Source organism: Aythya marila (assembly GCF_965140915.1).
Source record: "Aythya marila genome assembly, chromosome: 6".
Lineage (NCBI taxonomy): Eukaryota > Metazoa > Chordata > Aves > Anseriformes > Anatidae > Aythya > Aythya marila.
In genome coordinates, this window is record NC_139047.1 from 18,081,603 (window position 1) to 18,098,803 (window position 17,201).

The window sequence follows — 17,201 nt, forward strand, 5'->3', positions numbered from 1 at the left end:
GGGATTGACTCCTGACCCTTTGCCAAAACTGCCTCAGTGGGCTTGGTACTAAGATGTTCAGTAGTGGTTTACATGGACAGAGCTGTCAGAATGGTAATAAACACTACAGGAATATTAGCACTTCATAGTTTTCTGACATCACTGATTCATACATCTAACTAGACATCATCCATGCTTACCTCGTATTCCCGTTGTTAAAAAGCTTGAATGTCCTACAGTGAAGGGAACTTGGGGTAGCTCTACTCTGTAACATGCAGATACACGAGCATCTCCATTTTCCCTGTATGCCATGTGAGCTCCAGTCTGTGCCTGAACTGGGGAAAGGACTTGCCTCTAAGCTGGCTTGTACTAGCTGAACATGTGCATGGATATAAAAGCCAAGACTGAATTCATCTTGCTTTTGAATTCCACCTGACCTGCTGCTTCACTGTGAGAAATACTTCAGATGATGCAAATACAGTACCTCCTCCTGAACTCATCTTTACTATGATGAGGCCTTCTCCAGAACCCAGCTTATCTGCTACTGCGCTGATCACTTCCTTCACAGATGAAGACACTGGTACACGGATTGTGGTATAAGTTTGGTCTATGCAGTACACTTTAAAAAGAACTGGGAAAAAAAAAAAGAAAAAAAAAAAAAGATTGTGCTATGTATGCCACATGTAACAACCACAGAGATGTTATTGTACAAACTATTTTCTCTTCAATAACCATTGTTCACAAGTGAAAGAAATAAAGCAACAATAAGTCATTATTACTGTTTTGGTAACTCCCCCTTCCTCAGGTGTTCTACAATTTCTAGTATAGAAATCTTTGACTTCTCAGAGCTTTTAGTAAACCATGAAGTACTAGTGTTTTAGTGTTATACTGTTTATGGATGACAATTTCATCTGGCACTTTGTCATGTCCCAGACGTCATAGTATTTTAAATAAACAATTGTTTCCAAGAGTCAGGAAAGCTGGCTGCAAACTCTCTTATTACAGGAAAATACTTTTTATATTACAAAATAAATTTTAAAATAAAGTTCTGGTTACAATCAGAACTTCAATCAAACTGTGTTGCACCCATTTTTTTTTACACGCAAGTATATAATTGCTGACTCAAGATTGTTGCAGTGAAATGTCCTAACCTGAGAGCATAGTACACATTAGCTCCCAGACTAATACATGAACTCAAGTCTCCGTCTGCCTAGAAATCAATATGATAATACATTAGTGTGCAAAAAGCAAGGCAGCTCACAGTGGCATGAATTTAAGACAGAAGAAGTTAGCAAAATACCCCTTTGGCTCAGCTGTCAATCCAAGCTAAGCAGCCCCTGGGGTTATAGCTGTCTGTGTTTTCAAGGTTCAGTTTGCTGCCTGCCCTACGAACAAGAAGGTGCAGCCATATGAAAGCAGCAGTTACTTCCTGCCCATGCAAACAGGAGAAGTAGTACTTCCATGGCTGTATCAGCTATTTTGCTCTTTGTGGACCTAGAAGAAACACTGATAGGAACAATGGGAGCTGCAAGATTTGTATGATTTGCAAGATCTGAATGGCAAGATTTCTGCTGTTCATATACAGATACTTCCTGCTTTTGAAATGGCTCTTTCTGTGGTTTGCTTTATGCCAACGGCATTCTCAGATAAAAGACTTTGCATTTTGTTCCCTTATTTTTACCATTGTACAGTAGAAGAGCTATCCTTTGACATCAAACACCTTGAAGCAGAGGTTATCTTCTGTGATGAAGATGCACCAAAACAACCATTGAGAGACTGGACCAGGCAGTTGCAAATAAATCTGCAGATTTATGAATTTTAAGGAATATACATGCTTATTTACAATGACTAGATCTCATCAGCAGAGTTCAGAATTTTGTTGACATGGCAGTGCTTTTTCCTGCATGAAGTAAAGGACAAAATGAAAAGCCACTACAACTGGAAAGGACAGTCTGACACACTGCTGTAAATTTTACCTTGATCTCTTCTCAAGGAGTCAAACTATAGCAATAGGGCAAGACAGCAGATTCTGTTTTCTGGTCTGTGTGCCACAGAGCAGAGATTCAGGGCATGATTATCTGCTCCACTCATATCTCACAAAGGAGCATTTCTGGTGAAACAGCTGTACATTCCCTCAAACTATGCAGAAGAGAAAGAGACTCACACGTGACCTTCAGCAACAAATATATATTGCACTGGAATCATCTAAATGCTCTGTGCTGGTACAGCCTCACCTCAAGTACTGCGTGCAGTTTTAGGTGCCACAACATAAGAAACACTTAGAAGTATTAGAGACTGTCCAAAGGAGGATTATGAAGATGGTGAATGGTCTAGAGGTGAAGACGTATGAGGAGTGGCTAAAGTTACTTGGTTTGTTCAGCCTAGAGGAGACTCAGGGAAGCTTCCTCATGAGGGGAGTAGAAGGGCAGGTGGCGACCAGTGATAGGACTCAAGGGAACAGCATGCAGCAGGGAAGCTGCATCAGGGGAGGTTCAAGCTGGGTATTAGGAAGAGGTTCTTCACTTAGAACGTTGTTGGACACTGGAACAGGCTCCCCAGGGAAGCAGTCACAGCACCGAGCCTGACAGAGCGCAAGAAGTGTTTTGACAATGCTCTCAGACATATGGTCTAGTTTTTGGTTGGTTCTGTGTGGAGCCAGGAGTTGAATTTCATGATCCTTGTGGGTCCCTTCCAACTTAGGATATTCTATGATTCTATGATACCTGCATGGACAGTGTCCATACTGGTTCTTACCTGTTTTGTTCATCCCCTGTTTTAGAGGTTGTTACATCTTCCTCTGAGGAAGCACAGTGTTTGGAAAAAACACTGGGAAAAAAACAGGAGTACCTCAAAACGATGGAAAATGTCAGGTTAGCAAAAACAAAGCTTGCTTCAGGCTAGGCTTCAAAACTGTTGGTACTTCTGTTTATTTTTAGACCATTTGTTTTCACAGAACCAACTTTACTATAAATCCCAGTGGCTCAAGAAAACTTTGCAGAGAAAGAACTCACCTTCATCACTGCCCCTAATAGGCTGGCGTTTCTGTGCTCTGTCATCACTTGTGTTAAACAGCTGCAGAAGAACTTTGTGCTGAAAATTAATCATCACGATTCACATTATGGCAGGAATAAACATTATGGGTAGAACTGAATTACAATCAATCAATGGCAGCAAGAAAGGTAGCAATGCAAAATTTCACACAATTCTAAAAGCTATTTCTCAATGTGTCATTTTAATATATCCAAAATTACTAAAGAGAAGATTGTTTACAGGTTTGCTGTGCTAAAGCTTTCACTTAAGAAAATAGGCAAATACATTCTTACCTTCTTTTGTGGTGCTTTAGGTTCTTCAGAACTATAAAAAGGTAAAACATAGAATATATCATTAGGTATTACCTGAAAGAGTTTGTGCACAAAATCACCTAAATAACATAGACCACTTGTCAAACTACAATATCAACATATTTATCAAGGCTGGGGAAATACTAAGTCTGTGCAAGCATGACACAAGCATCCAGCTTAGTTTCAATGGCGTATACATTTCTTATTCTTCCTGTCAATCCCTTTATGAGAGAGTTTGGTGTTTGCAAGAACAATATGGAAAGAGAGGGTCACAGACATTCATCCAAGCAAGCCTGCATGCAAACATTCAGTGACTGGTTGCCATTCACAAAACACAACTTTAATAGATATAAGCAATAAATTTTCTTAATCTATTTACTGAGAAAAAGAAGAAAGGGCAAGAAGAAAAGAAGAAAAAATTGTGCTTACACTTGCTTTACAATTTTCTCTAGCTCTGGAAGTTGTTCCTTTAGGGCTGCAATCATTCTAGTATCATCTGATACAGATACATAAAATTCCTGTAAATGATACAGCATAGTCTTTAAATAACTATAGGGGTAAATGAGCAGTACTAAGGATAGAGGATTATGACATGACATCTGATAGTTTAATGATTATAAAGAATGCTAATCTGCATAGATGAAGACATGCTGGGCCCAACCCTCTATTACTGCTACTTGTTTATCTCCAGCTGATTTAAAGCATGAGTTACACATGCAGAAGGGAAGACTGATGAGAGGTGGAACAGAGAAGTGTTTTCTTAAGCTTACTGCATAACCACTGACTGCTTGTGCAAATACTGCATTTTCAGATTATCAAAGAGAAAAACAAGAGAATTCACAATTAATCTGCCAGAATAGTGTTTTTTTATTCACTGCTGTTGTATTGTAGTTATTGCTATTGTTAACTACAAAATTAATTTCTTTGCTTTTTCTTGTAAAACAACAACATCACAAAACCCAACAAACTTGACCATGCTTGCTACTACAAATCCATCTCCCATCTCATCTATAATTTCTCTGAATGTACTATTTTAGTCACACTTGGACTTCCTCTCCTCCAGCACTATCCTGGATCTTTTCCACTCTGGCTTCTATCCCACATTCAATTTTTCTCTGAGGTGTCTAGTGATCTCTTCTTAGGCAAAACTTAGAACCACTGAACCATACACATTCTCCATGATGTAGAGCACTTGAAACATTTGTCTACTTAAAATCTTTTCCACAGTTACTTGGTAGAGATCTTTCAGTACAACGATACAACAGTTCCTTCATACCTCCAAAAAGGCCATTGCTGCTTCATCTTCTTGCAGTAAATCTCCATATAAAGCAGCCCACTGGAGAACCAGTCGAATGACTCGCCTTTTGTTGTTGAGGGCATAATCCATTTTCTCTTGCTCTGTACCCTGGGAAGGCTGGGCATGATAGGTGCCATGGTGTCAAAGAAAACGCTCAGTGGTTGAAAGTATCAAAACCAGTATGAATTCACAAACAACTGACTTCCAAACAGGGCGTTCAAACATAAGTTCCCAGTTACAGTGGCAGAAAAAGAAAAATGACAACTTGTGTTCATAAACAATTCCAGTCTTATGTCTGTAAGGAAGGCTATTGGAATGAACCACTCTTACCGCTTGTATTTACAGAAGCTATTGTAAGCCAAGGTGAACCTCAGTCCCATTATGGTAGGAGAACCTGAAAGATTACAGTCTAAACTGGCTGCACAGACATGGGATGAAATAACAAATTATATAGTAGCCTCATTTTACATATGAGGAAATCAAAGATTCAGCTCTACCAAATATAGCATATTTGGGAGGCAATACTTTGTGACAGTTATTTTGTGATGAACAATGAGAAAAAGTGAGAAACCTTTTTCATGTAGAAGCGTCAACATTACCAAATATGCAGATAGAAAAAAGTATAATTTATTCAAAGGAAAGAAAAAAAAGTAAAGGCTCAAATGAAATTCAAGCATGCCCTGTTCCTACAAGCACTTCTAAGTACAGAGCATCTCAGTCATCTAACTGAAGCTATAATTTTAAAAGCTCTGGTCACTTAAAGATCTCTGCTGACATCTCTATTAAATCAGTGAAAAAGCAGACTGCAGAGCTGAATGTGGGCTTTAGACTCTGTTCTCAGATAAGGGGAGGAAGGTACAAAAGATTCAATTATAACTCGATTATATTAGTTTTCTGCACTTAGTCATTCAGTGTTGCTTTGTTTTTATAGACAAAGAGAACTACTACTACTACAAAGAGAACAAAAAAGGTGTTTATAATCTAGGGCTTCCTTCTAAACTCTGAATTACATCCTCTAAGCAAAGGCATTAACAAGGTGGGTTTTTTTGTTTGTTTTCTTTTAAATATAATTCAATACTACTTTCCTGTCAAGGTCTCTATTTCCCATCACTCTTACAGTAATCATGCCGACTTAGAATGAAAAACTGATGCTGAGGAAATCTGCCGCTCTTAGAAAGTCCATGATGGGCAATAAACTGAGTTAACTGCAGCCCTTAACTATGCAAAAATGATGAGGAATCCACTGCAGAAATGACATATGACAATTTGTGTACCTCTTCACAGAGGTTAACAATGTATATTAAAACCATTTCCCAATAAACTGATGACTGAGTATGAAGTAAGCACAGAACGAGTGCAACCACTTCAACTGTTCTTCCTGGGTACCAAAATTCTGATCCTAGATTACCATGAATAATAACGTTCCCAAGTATATGGAAACAATTTGTACTTTAATACTGGCAATCTTTCATGCACAGAGAAGTCCAGCATGCTTTCAACCTGCAGTTTCAGTTGCTATAACAAAATATTTTAAAATATTAATTAGAAATCAAAATGATCTAAAATACATATTTTAAGCTTCCCCATTAGAATTATAAGAGATCTCTTTTTTATTTTTTTTCCTAACAAATATTAATTCACTTTGTACTAATAAAATGTTATGGGAAAAAAGTATTTATTAACTCACGCTTTTCAAATGATCCTCCTGCCCAAAATCCCTGCAGAGATCCGGCATGCTACCAGGGTTACTGGGGCACTCACTTGACTGACAAACTTAGAAATCTGCATTTTAATTTCATTCAGAAAGGTTTCAAATGACTGGGGAACTAAACATGTCAGTACATTTATGGAAGTAAGTAAGTCAAAGGGTCGTATGAAATAAATAATATATTGTAAGCTCTGTGCTCTAATGTCTCAGGGAGCAAGTTTAATATTCCACTGAGTCATTTTTCTCATGCCATTTTTACATTTCAAACACTGCAATTATTTCATGTATTTTTACTTTCTTATTAACTGACTCACCGCAGGCACTGGTAATTTTTCTGTATTTTTACTGCATATTTATATTAATTGCTCTTTTATTAACATTATCACGGGGAAAGTCAATGAAGGGTTCTCCCGTTTTTATGGGACCTACAGGATGCAGATTCACTGTGGATGGCAATCAGAAGTAAAATATCATGTATTCTTGCAATAAGTGTCAGATAATTGTAAAATATTTATCAACACCAACTCGATTTGCGTTCAATATATGTATTTCTAATTCTGTCTAACATATGCTAGGAACTGGAATCAATTCTGAAGTCTGGTCTTCACTGCATGAGAATATTTAACTAGATTGGGAGATGTGTGAAATCAGCACCCATTACTTCAGTGGAATGCAAGCTATCTGGCTAGCATGATGGTAAGTGAGGTTCACAAAACATTCATAAGGAAGCAAGCTAAAGTACTATTGTCCACAAAGAGCAAAAGAAGAGTTTAGAAATTGAAAGCATTTAGACAATAGCCCTTTAAAGATGAAAACTTATACACATGCTCCCAGACTTGCAATATCCCAAGAGTACTTATCCAAAAGGGCACTTTTGGACATGTTACTCTGTACCAAGTTTTATTTGGGGATTTTTTCCTGCCTCCCTCTGACAAACTGTAGCTCTGAGAATTTGTCCATTTCTATCTTTGTGAAGTAGACAGAGAAAGAGGGGTCTTGGTCTAACAGATAGGATGTGCGCCTATAACGTGATCCAGAACAGAGGAGAATGTCCTTTGCTTTCCTATTTAAAAAAAAAAAAAAAAAAAAAAAAGACACGATTCTTTAATATTGCAGGATCAATATGCTTTAATGATAAAATAGTGGTGTGTCAAGGGACAGCATGGCATAAGTACTGAGTCCTGAGCAACAAATAATGTTATTCAACCAAAATGGTGCACATGTCCATTCCTTTCAGCCTTAAAGAACATGCAGATGACCAAATACTGCTGTAAAGGAAGAGAAAAAACAAATAATTTATACCCTGTACTACGCTTGAAAGCACTACAGTAGTCTAGCTCTACTCATACCTGCATGCTGCCAGCTAAAACAGGATCCTAAGTGGGTGTAAGAAAACAGACTTTTATTGATTCAAAATTAGGAGCTGGAGCAAAAACAGTGTCTCTGACTGAATCACCTTTCTTATTTTTCTTTTCCAATTTTAATTTCCTCACTGAGCATAACTAATCTGTCCTTAGTCTCACAGCACCACCAAGCATTTTTGTACAGTGATTTTGCTCAAAAAAGATGAGCTTTGTTAGCAACCTTTCAACTCTAACAATAAATTTCAATGGTACAATCAACAGAGCACAGTTTGATTTTCCATATTCAGAATGGACCAAATAAACAATAATTCAGCTCTAGGAAAAGCTGACACTAAAGCAGTGGGATACCAGTTACTTCCAGCCCTCCTCCTCCTCCTCTCTGAAAAGGAATTAGCGTGATGCCTGCCATGACCCACTTAAGTAGTATATTGGTCTTAGCCTCTCTGGAATAGGTTTTATAATCTATGCATACACATAAGTGACATTATCACTTCTATCTTCAGAAAAACTTTTCCTCTATAAACAATGAGGTACAATTTGCTTATGCGTCTGATTTTCCCAGTTACTGGATATCAGAGGCATGCTATTATAACAAAGGACAGACAAGCCTGAGTTTCTAATGTACTGATTGAATAATATGAGCTAGATAAATCTGAGAAAAAAAGAAAGTGCTGTCCTTTCTTTCCTCCTCTTAAAGCTGTCAGCAAGAGCATTTCATAATAATTTTGATATCTGAAACTATGTGGTTTTGGAAAATGTGTTTGTTGCAGGTGTATGAACAATTTTCTGTAGACCAGTTTTGTGGGTCCAAAGGTTTTCAAAACAATTACTGTCCTTGCTAGGAGTAACACAAATAGATTCTTAAGCTTGCCAGACAAGGACATGATGCTCTATTTTGTGGTTTCAGGGTGTTAGCTTTCCCAGATGTCACTCGCCCTGCTGAGCTTCAAGAAAAGCACACTTTCACACCAATCTGATTCTAAAAAAAATAATAGGGAATTGAAGTTACACCTCTTGTCAGAAATCTATAAAACAGAAAACATCATATGTTTATTTAATGCTCCCAATCACTTGATTCCATCAAGTCACTACACACGAGGAAAACTTTTCAGTCCCCCACAGCTCCCTGAACTAAATGACCTGCCAGTAGCTGACTGATGGACATTTCACATACGCCCTCTACAAAACATGCAGACAGTATGAGAATCGCCTCCAACTCTTGATGTTATCCAACTGTACTTTTTTTTTTTTTTTTAATTTTTTCCCTCCTAGGTATTCACATGCAATCCAACTTTCTTGCAGTTTGTTAAAATTTCCTATAGACTATTATTATTATTATTGTTTGTAGGTGTATTATGACAGTTCCTAGGAAGCAGTTTGCAGCTTGTAATCTATAACATGAACCATTGAAATCATCAAAACAGTGATCTCAGCTAAAATCTCGTTGTTGCGGTTCAGCAAAAATCAAAAAAAGATAAAAGACATAGGAGGGGTAATCCAAATTTTTATGTAATTTAATCTTATAGCATCAAAGAATGGTTTGGGTCAGAAGGGACCTTAAAGATCATCTGGTTCCGATCCCTCTGCCATGGGCAGGAGACCTTCCACTAGACCAGGTTGCTCAAAGCCCTGTCCAACCTGGCCTTGAACACCTATCTGGTGAAGGGGCAGTAGGTTTCTTTTCCCAGGAAAGATACAATTATCATGCTCCAGGACTGCATCTCACTATGTTTACACTATCCATTTCAGAGTTGTTGAGCGAGGGACTGGCTGTTAGTCAGACATTTAGAATCCACCCACAAGGCACAGCCTCCATGAAATAAGATCTGATTCTTGAGAGAGAAAAGCTCCCTTCCCATCACTGTTAGGGGAAGTCATAAAAGGGACACAACCTTTTCATTACAAAAGGATATTGTGCCATCAAGGCTGGGCAGAGCTGACTATTTGGCATAAAAACACAGTGCATCATTATAAAGTCATTTAAAGCAGAATCTGTGAAAAGAGAAGAAAGAAAACAAGAAATTAAGCTACAGCAAACATTTTGGGGACCACAAGGATGAGGCTTCTTTCAGCTAAAAGATCTTATTAGCCATCTGCAGATAATAAAGGAGTCTTTTTGCACTTTGTTTGTATATATTAAGTATGAAAATGTAAATGAACAAATATGAGCTGAAATATTAACCTTTTATTCTTGTCTACATAAATTTTATTGCACTTATGTTAAGAAGCAGTCTGTGTCAAAGGAAAACTTGGCACAGCTAACAAAAACAAATGAACAAACAAAAAACCTCTGTACAAAAGTGAAATATTTGGGTATATTTTTCACCTCTACAAATGTAGAGACCTTAGCATAAGAAGTATCAGGCCTGCCACACCTAAGTACCTAAGAATTGCTGCTGCATCTTTAGGGAACTGCAATATTAAGCAGCACATTTAGTATGTACTATGTAGAAGGCAAACAATTTAATTCTTTGCTGATTTCCTAACAATGAGCAGAAGACCTAACAAATTTAAATGAATGGTCAAATTTCTGTTTTTATTTTGATTCAAAAGTATCACTGCTCCTACATTTAAATTAAAATGTACATGGACAAAATGATTTGGTAGTACTTATATTTAATCTGACAACACGGAAAGCTCTTTTTTCACTTAATGTGATGTGTGTTAGTGCTAGTGTAAATCCCAGTTTTACCTTATCTTTGTACTTGTAACAACAAGGATTTATCCAGCCTAGCTGCAGAGGCCAGTATAAACTTTATTTTACTTTTAAACTATGCAAGTCTTACATGGAATCACTGAAATACAATAAACACAGTACTCTGGGGTATCAACACTACATTGCAACTTTTGAGATAAGAGAAACATAAAAACACTGTAAGTAAATGATGTGAGAGAAAATATGGTGATATAAGAGTTAACCTAATATTACATCATTGCTTCACTGTAATTCATGTTTGAGAATATCTCTAAGTTGACAAAGCACTGCCAAAATGGTGGGACTTTTTATTTACATAATATACCAAAGTGAACTTTAACTGTTCTTAAATTAAGGTATTGCATAAAGCAAAAATTAGAATTTCTAGTTCTCTGAGCTCCTATATTCTAAAAATAGCTTAGTTTGTGAATTGTGCCATTTTTGTCCCATTGGATGACCAGGGGCTAAGTTTGAAAGGATTTCAAAAACAATTCAATTTAGAAACATATATAACACATCCATAATATGGATAGTGAACTTGCCATTATATACTTGCACGTTTAAAGAACAACTTTCTGCTTGTAATCCTAACAATTAGGCACCTATGAAAAGGTTCATTTTTATTTTTAAAAGTGATTAATACACACAGTGTAAATGGATTTCTGTAATCTTTCAATTCTTACACCATTTATGGCCCACTATCAAGTACTCTGAGCTCAGTAACAAATCAATTGTGGATCACTTAGGAACACCTTAGAATATATACTTCTTAGACATCTGTAATGTTAAAAAACTTGCTAAAGAAATACCCTTTAGGTTAATGTAAAAGTCTCTGCATGACTTTATCATAAGTAGGAGGATTTTTTGTGCCTAAATTATATTTTTTTTTCTAAATTACTTAGTGACAGCAAATCAGTAAATATATATATCCTTAGATGTAAATTGGCTGTTCTCCCTACAGAAATGAAAAGCAGCCTATTAAGTGCAGCTGCAGCAACCTGCATTCTTGGGACCTAGCCCAGATTGCACATACTCTTTTGAGTAAGAAGTCTTCTTTCCCTGCACATGGGAAAGTTATCACAAACAAGGAATTTAAATGCAATGTGATATAGATATGAAAATTTGGGAAAACATCCTAACATAATACAATGGCTGGAGGAATCAAGCTAGTTCACAGTATTAAGTGACAACCAAAACAGTAATTATAAGTACCATTATCATCTGGCGGTTAATGCATGCTCTTTTCTGGCATTATGGTTGTGCCTATTTAAAGTTCTGACTAGTGGTCTGGCACTTTTTGAGATTTCTTTTTTTGATTCTTTTTGAGATGCTGTTCTACTCTGAACCAGAAATATGAATACAACAGAGCAGGCTAGGAGGACTGGATTGTTGTCTCTAATCCTAGATTTTCTATGTTTTCTTAAGGCTGGATGGCTCTGCTTCTGGGAAAAACTACCACCAGATGCTTTTCAAAACAACATGTTGCAGTCTATCCCCAGCTTGCTGTATATGCAGTAATAATAACGACACAGCTTTTGTCATGTACCTGTTGCTTCATTTAAAGTTACTTCAAGGCGCATAGTTTCTAGAAAGTGCTCTAAAATTTTTTCTGGGGTTCCTGACATCACAATATACCTGAGGGAGGGAAAGGAGCAGTTAGCATCTCATAGGCAAAATGAAAAATCAAGAAAAAACTGCATAGCAGTGAGAAGACAAGGAGTACTAAATGCAAATACCTACTTGCACCTGAATCTCTGTGTCTTAGGATGAAACCACTCACAATCTTTGTTACCCCCTGTGAAATGTATTGCAATAACACTCTCCAACCTACCCAGGGAGTACAAGATGACAGACAGCCCCCTCCCTGTACAAGTACTCCAGTATAACATCACCACAGTTACACTGCAATCAACAGAGCTGCACTGGGGTAAACCTGGGGAAGTGCAATCAGAAATGCTTCTCCACTGAGAATGAATACTTCAGTAATGATAGCAATTCATAGTCATTAGAGGGTCTTAATAGACTTACTCTGAGCATGAAATGAGAACTAGTGTGTATCGTTGTCAGAGCAAGGAAACAATGTCCTCCAGCAACAGATAGGGGTTGGTCTGAGAAGATGGGAACAGATAATGAAATACCACATTGTGCCTTCAAATTTGTGTAATGCCTTAGATAGCTGAGGTAAGTAAGTTTTTGCAAGTGGATAAACTTACTAATGTACCATTTCCAGGACTAAATTAAAAGAGGTGGGAGAAGTAGTGCAATAGTTAGGTTACTCTGCCTAATGCAAGAACGCTGGCAACATTTTAAGTACCAGCAGAATATCACAGGATATTGCTACACTTGTCCTGCCATAGTTTTCTTTCTTTCCTTGCAGATTGGATTTTTCTTTTTTAATCTTTCCCTCCATTCTTCCAATCTTTGCATCTTTTTCTTCTTTTTTTTTGGAATCCAACTGATAAAGTATAGAACTTTAAAAAAAAAAAAGAAAAAGAAAAAAAAGGAAGAAAGAAAGAAAAACCCCCGAGAAGTGAAGATACTCTGCTCCTGCTGAGAAATAAGTGGTGGAGCTGAGCTCCTGGGAGCTCCTCCTCACTTTGAGCGCTGACCGTCACAGTTCTTTTACCTGCCAACCCCTTTGGAAGAACTGTATTGATGTCCCAAGAACACAAACACTTGTTAAGCCAGTGCACATTCTCGCAGAGATACTAACCAAGTATCTAAGTGAGTGAAGCAGAGAAATCACAGGTTGCTGTACTCTGAATATGAAAGCGAAAATGAACAGTGGAGTGACTTGCAGGGCTGCTGAATTTATCCTGCATGAGTGTGATCACCCATAAAGAGAGAAGTTAGATCATGGGAGTGAGAACTTCAGAGCTAGTTCTTCGAAGCAAAGCTGTCACTGTTTGAAAGCATGGCTCAGGGAGCCATGTCTCCCCAGGAGAGAAGGCAGCAGAATCCAAATCACAACTCAGAGGATCTGCTCCAAAAGTGAAGTTTTCCCCAAGAAGAAAACGAGTTTCTTCGTTGACTTGATGTCTTGGGGAAACAACTCCGGGATGCAGAACATTTCTCTAGTTCAAATACTACATACCTGCTTTGGGAGCAAATCCTTAAAGGGCAGCTCATCTGTAGTGATATCAGAGATGTGAGCTACCTATTTAAGAGCAAAGCAGCAAGCCTTTAAGAAGAGGTCCCTGTTAAGTCTCTCTTTTGGGCCCAATGATTTTCAATAAGTACTGAGCACTCAACCAATGCATTCTAGTAAACACATTCTGGAAATTCAAATAGGCCAGTAATTTGATTTAGAGTCTTGAGCATAAATGCAGCCACTTACTTTTATCTATTAATAAAAGAAACAAAAGAAATGACATCTTTAAAACCAGTGAACTCATTCTGAAGATTTTAAACAAAAAGATGCTGCCAACACACTGCTAACAAAGATTGTTGAAAACCAGCCAGTGAACATTCAAAGTAGCTTCCTCTTTCATGTAGCTTGTGTCTGTTTGTCATAGTTATTACCAAAAGTTCCCTTACTGGCACACTGATAATACACAAAAGCTGACCAAATTAATACAATATTTATAGAAAGCAGATTCTGAGCTTTACCTGCAAAAATTCCAGGAACATAAATTTTAAAATAACCAGGGACCATAACTATCTCTAGCTACTTTTCATCAAATTCTCAACAAAAAAAGGTAAAATAATAGAAATAATGCTGGTGCAAAGAGTTTTCAGGGAAGGTGGTGTTTAGAACGTGTTTAAATAAAACTTTGACTTTTGAAAGTATGAAAAATTTATCAGACCAAATAAAACAGATTTAAATCTATGAAAGAATCACTGTGCATACCAGATGCTGATGCAAATCTACTGACTGCAGTCATTTCCCCCATTTAGACAGGAAAAAATTGCTCTAAGGGTACATCATTTCCTAGGAACATAGTTTATTTTTCCAATAGATCAAGTGGAAGATGAAATGGCAGTTTCTAAAATGTGTGAAATGTGTAAAATACAAGCAATGGTTTGTTTAACCATTCACAGATCTTTACAAATATTTATACTCAATTATAAAGATAAAATGTGTATGTGAAATCCCAGCTCAGATAAAAACTGTACCCAAAATATCTCATAGTAAATTTGCTCTTTCTTTGAGAAAAAGTAAGATGCAAGGTAAAGGATTCAAAACTTCTTTGTGCTTATTTTGTTGAAGTTGCTCGAGCGTTGCTAAAGAAAATGATTATGTGACAAGAAATTGTGCATCCATTTGTAAATAACACATTTACAAAGCCTTTAGGGGTTTTACCAACATTTGGAATTATAATAGCCTCACTCCACTCTTATCACAGTAGCATCCAGAATTGTACTTTTCCCCTTTCAGTAAGAAAGTAAAGAAAATATAAAGAATATTGTTATTACAGTGCAAACCTCTTCTGTAAGATAAGCTGTGCAATTTTCATTGCATGAAATCTTCATTTGTATATAAATTGTACCTAGCAAACTCTTATTAGAATCCAGAGTTTAAAATCCAGAATGAAAATATCTATACTTAACAATAAAACAATGCCTTTTTCTTGTTTCTTTTACATAGTAGCTCTGCTTAATAGGGTTTCAGCATTCTCCGCATGCCGTCTATTTAGAAGTTATTACGTGAGACACGTTTTTACAGTGAGATCTTCACAGAATTATTGTGAAAAGTCATAGTCATGCTGCTGGAAATTGATATATTATCCACTGTGAGGCATGTGATTGGCTGATGATTAATAAAAAGAACATTTTATATATTCTGCATTTTTCCACAAAAAGGGGGGAATATGCTATTGAAAAAGGGGGAATATGCTTTGGATATTCCCCCTTTTTTATGTTTGGATAATAATGCCATAAGAAAAAGTTAATCATTGTCTGACGTGCACTATTGAATGAAAACATACTTGTGTTGAGGCTGTGAATTTCCTTGATTAGAAACTCTACTTCCTGCTGGGATCTTCTCCAACACCAAGACGTCTTGGTCATGTTCTTTGAGCCTTACAGTGTTTGCTTCCACATCCTGCAAGACAAGTTACTTTTAAGAAAGTAATTGCACCAATTTGGATAAGTAGTTACTCTGAAAAAATGAATGACCCTCTAACACAGACTCTGTGGATGATTCTTTTCCCCTGTGTTTATCCAACTTTATTTTATTTTTGAACAGGCATAATCAAGAGGGAAGCAGTGGTGTTGAGGTAAAGTCAGAGAATCATTGGAGAGATTGGAGCAAGAACCATGAGAAAAATTTCTGGATACACCAAAGGAAAAGAAATTTTCCAAAAGAGAGAGTGCCTCCAGAATTTTCTACATGTAATATATATTTTTTTACCCCTAGTTTCATATGATCATTATTGTGCATAATTTTAACTTAACTTAACTTTGACTTTCTATACTATGAATGATCACAAAACAGCTTGTATCTGGATGCAGGTTTCAGTTACAGAATTACAGTTGAACGTTGGAACACATCTGCCCTAACATTAATAACTGGGAATTAAGAATTAATTAATTAATTAAATCAACTGGGAATATCTTTGTAGAGCTCTCTGATAAAGATATCTGTGTATTCACCTGTACCTTATTAAATTTGCCACTTGATTTTGCCTTGAACCTATTGAGCTTAAGGCACCTGACGCTGATTTATCTAGAACAAGACATCTTGTTTTATTCAATATTTGGATAAGAGATCACCTAGAAAGCCTAGACAGAACCAGGCCAAAGAGAGCACTTGGCAAATTCTAGACCACAGGAATGTGAGAGACAAAAGATTACATTTGGTCACATTTTCATGGCTAAGCGAGGAACAGAAAAAGAGAAGTAATTATACTTTACTTGATCTTCTAGAATGTCGTATCTCTGTTCCACAACTAGGGACACTTCAAATATGGTTATTAATATACCTATACAAATAAGATAAGACTCTAGAAAGATTTGGAAGTTCTGACATCATACTGTCAGGGTGGCCCTTCCCACGCTTACCCTAAGGATTCTGTTGAAATCCTCCTTGTCTACTCTCAAGAAGTGGCAGTTGTCTTCACGCAGAACAATAGATGCAGCTCTAGGAGCATCGTTCACAAGTGCTAGCTTGCCAAAATCATCTCCTTCGTGTAGAGTACATACCACACCCTGCACAGAGGAAAACATTTACATGCAGAAACCCATCATTAATGCGGAGTCTATTGAAAGTCCTTGTACAAACACCGGACTTCACAATCAAATACCAAAACAAATCTATTTGGCAGGAAATCAAAAGCCAAAATAATGACTAGGAAACAATACTTGATAGCTGGTTATTACTATTACTAACGAAAGGCAAGAATAGAAAAGAATTGGCTTGTTCTCTAAAATTACATTCAGCACGAAGGACTCTTCTAGCCCTGCTGAAGAAAGCTGCTGAGTTGTTCTCTTTTCTTAAAGAGGCCCTGAAAAATATCATCAAGCTTGCAGAACATAATACTACATCTTCAGCTGACATAAATCAGCAGAGCTCCATTTACTTGAATTTATAGTAACAGAGAACCTGGCCCACCTTGTGGCATGAAATCCATTAGTCCCTATGCTAGATTTTGGTGGAATGCTTGATGTTCAGAACAGAGGAATCTTATTCACTGAATGAAAAATCACTAGGGAAACAGGGATTTTTAAAAACTCAATGGATTGCTACATTAGACATGCTTTTCAGTATACAACTTTACTAAAAGTAAGAGGTTCCATAAATTTAGAAGGTGTCCATTCAACCCAAGAACCACTAGTCACAGAGCAGCACTTGTGAGATGTGCCTAATACCTGTGAT

The 17,201-nt window shown here is 37.0% G+C and overlaps 1 protein-coding gene across 1 annotated transcript in view; it reads right to left on the reverse strand.

Moving 5' to 3' along the window:
• RAPGEF4 (Rap guanine nucleotide exchange factor 4) overlaps nt 1–17,201 on the reverse strand; it is a 152,341-nt gene that overhangs the window by 23,704 nt on the left and 111,436 nt on the right. Inside the window, exons 14-22 of the mRNA XM_082763226.1 lie at nt 16,388–16,534; nt 15,313–15,428; nt 11,931–12,019; nt 9,603–9,681; nt 4,597–4,747; nt 3,750–3,838; nt 3,303–3,333; nt 2,991–3,069; nt 464–610 (exon numbers count right to left, since the gene is read on the reverse strand). Coding sequence (XP_082619352.1) covers nt 464–610; nt 2,991–3,069; nt 3,303–3,333; nt 3,750–3,838; nt 4,597–4,747; nt 9,603–9,681; nt 11,931–12,019; nt 15,313–15,428; nt 16,388–16,534 — 928 coding nt within the window. The remainder of the gene's footprint in view (nt 1–463; nt 611–2,990; nt 3,070–3,302; nt 3,334–3,749; nt 3,839–4,596; nt 4,748–9,602; nt 9,682–11,930; nt 12,020–15,312; nt 15,429–16,387; nt 16,535–17,201) is intronic.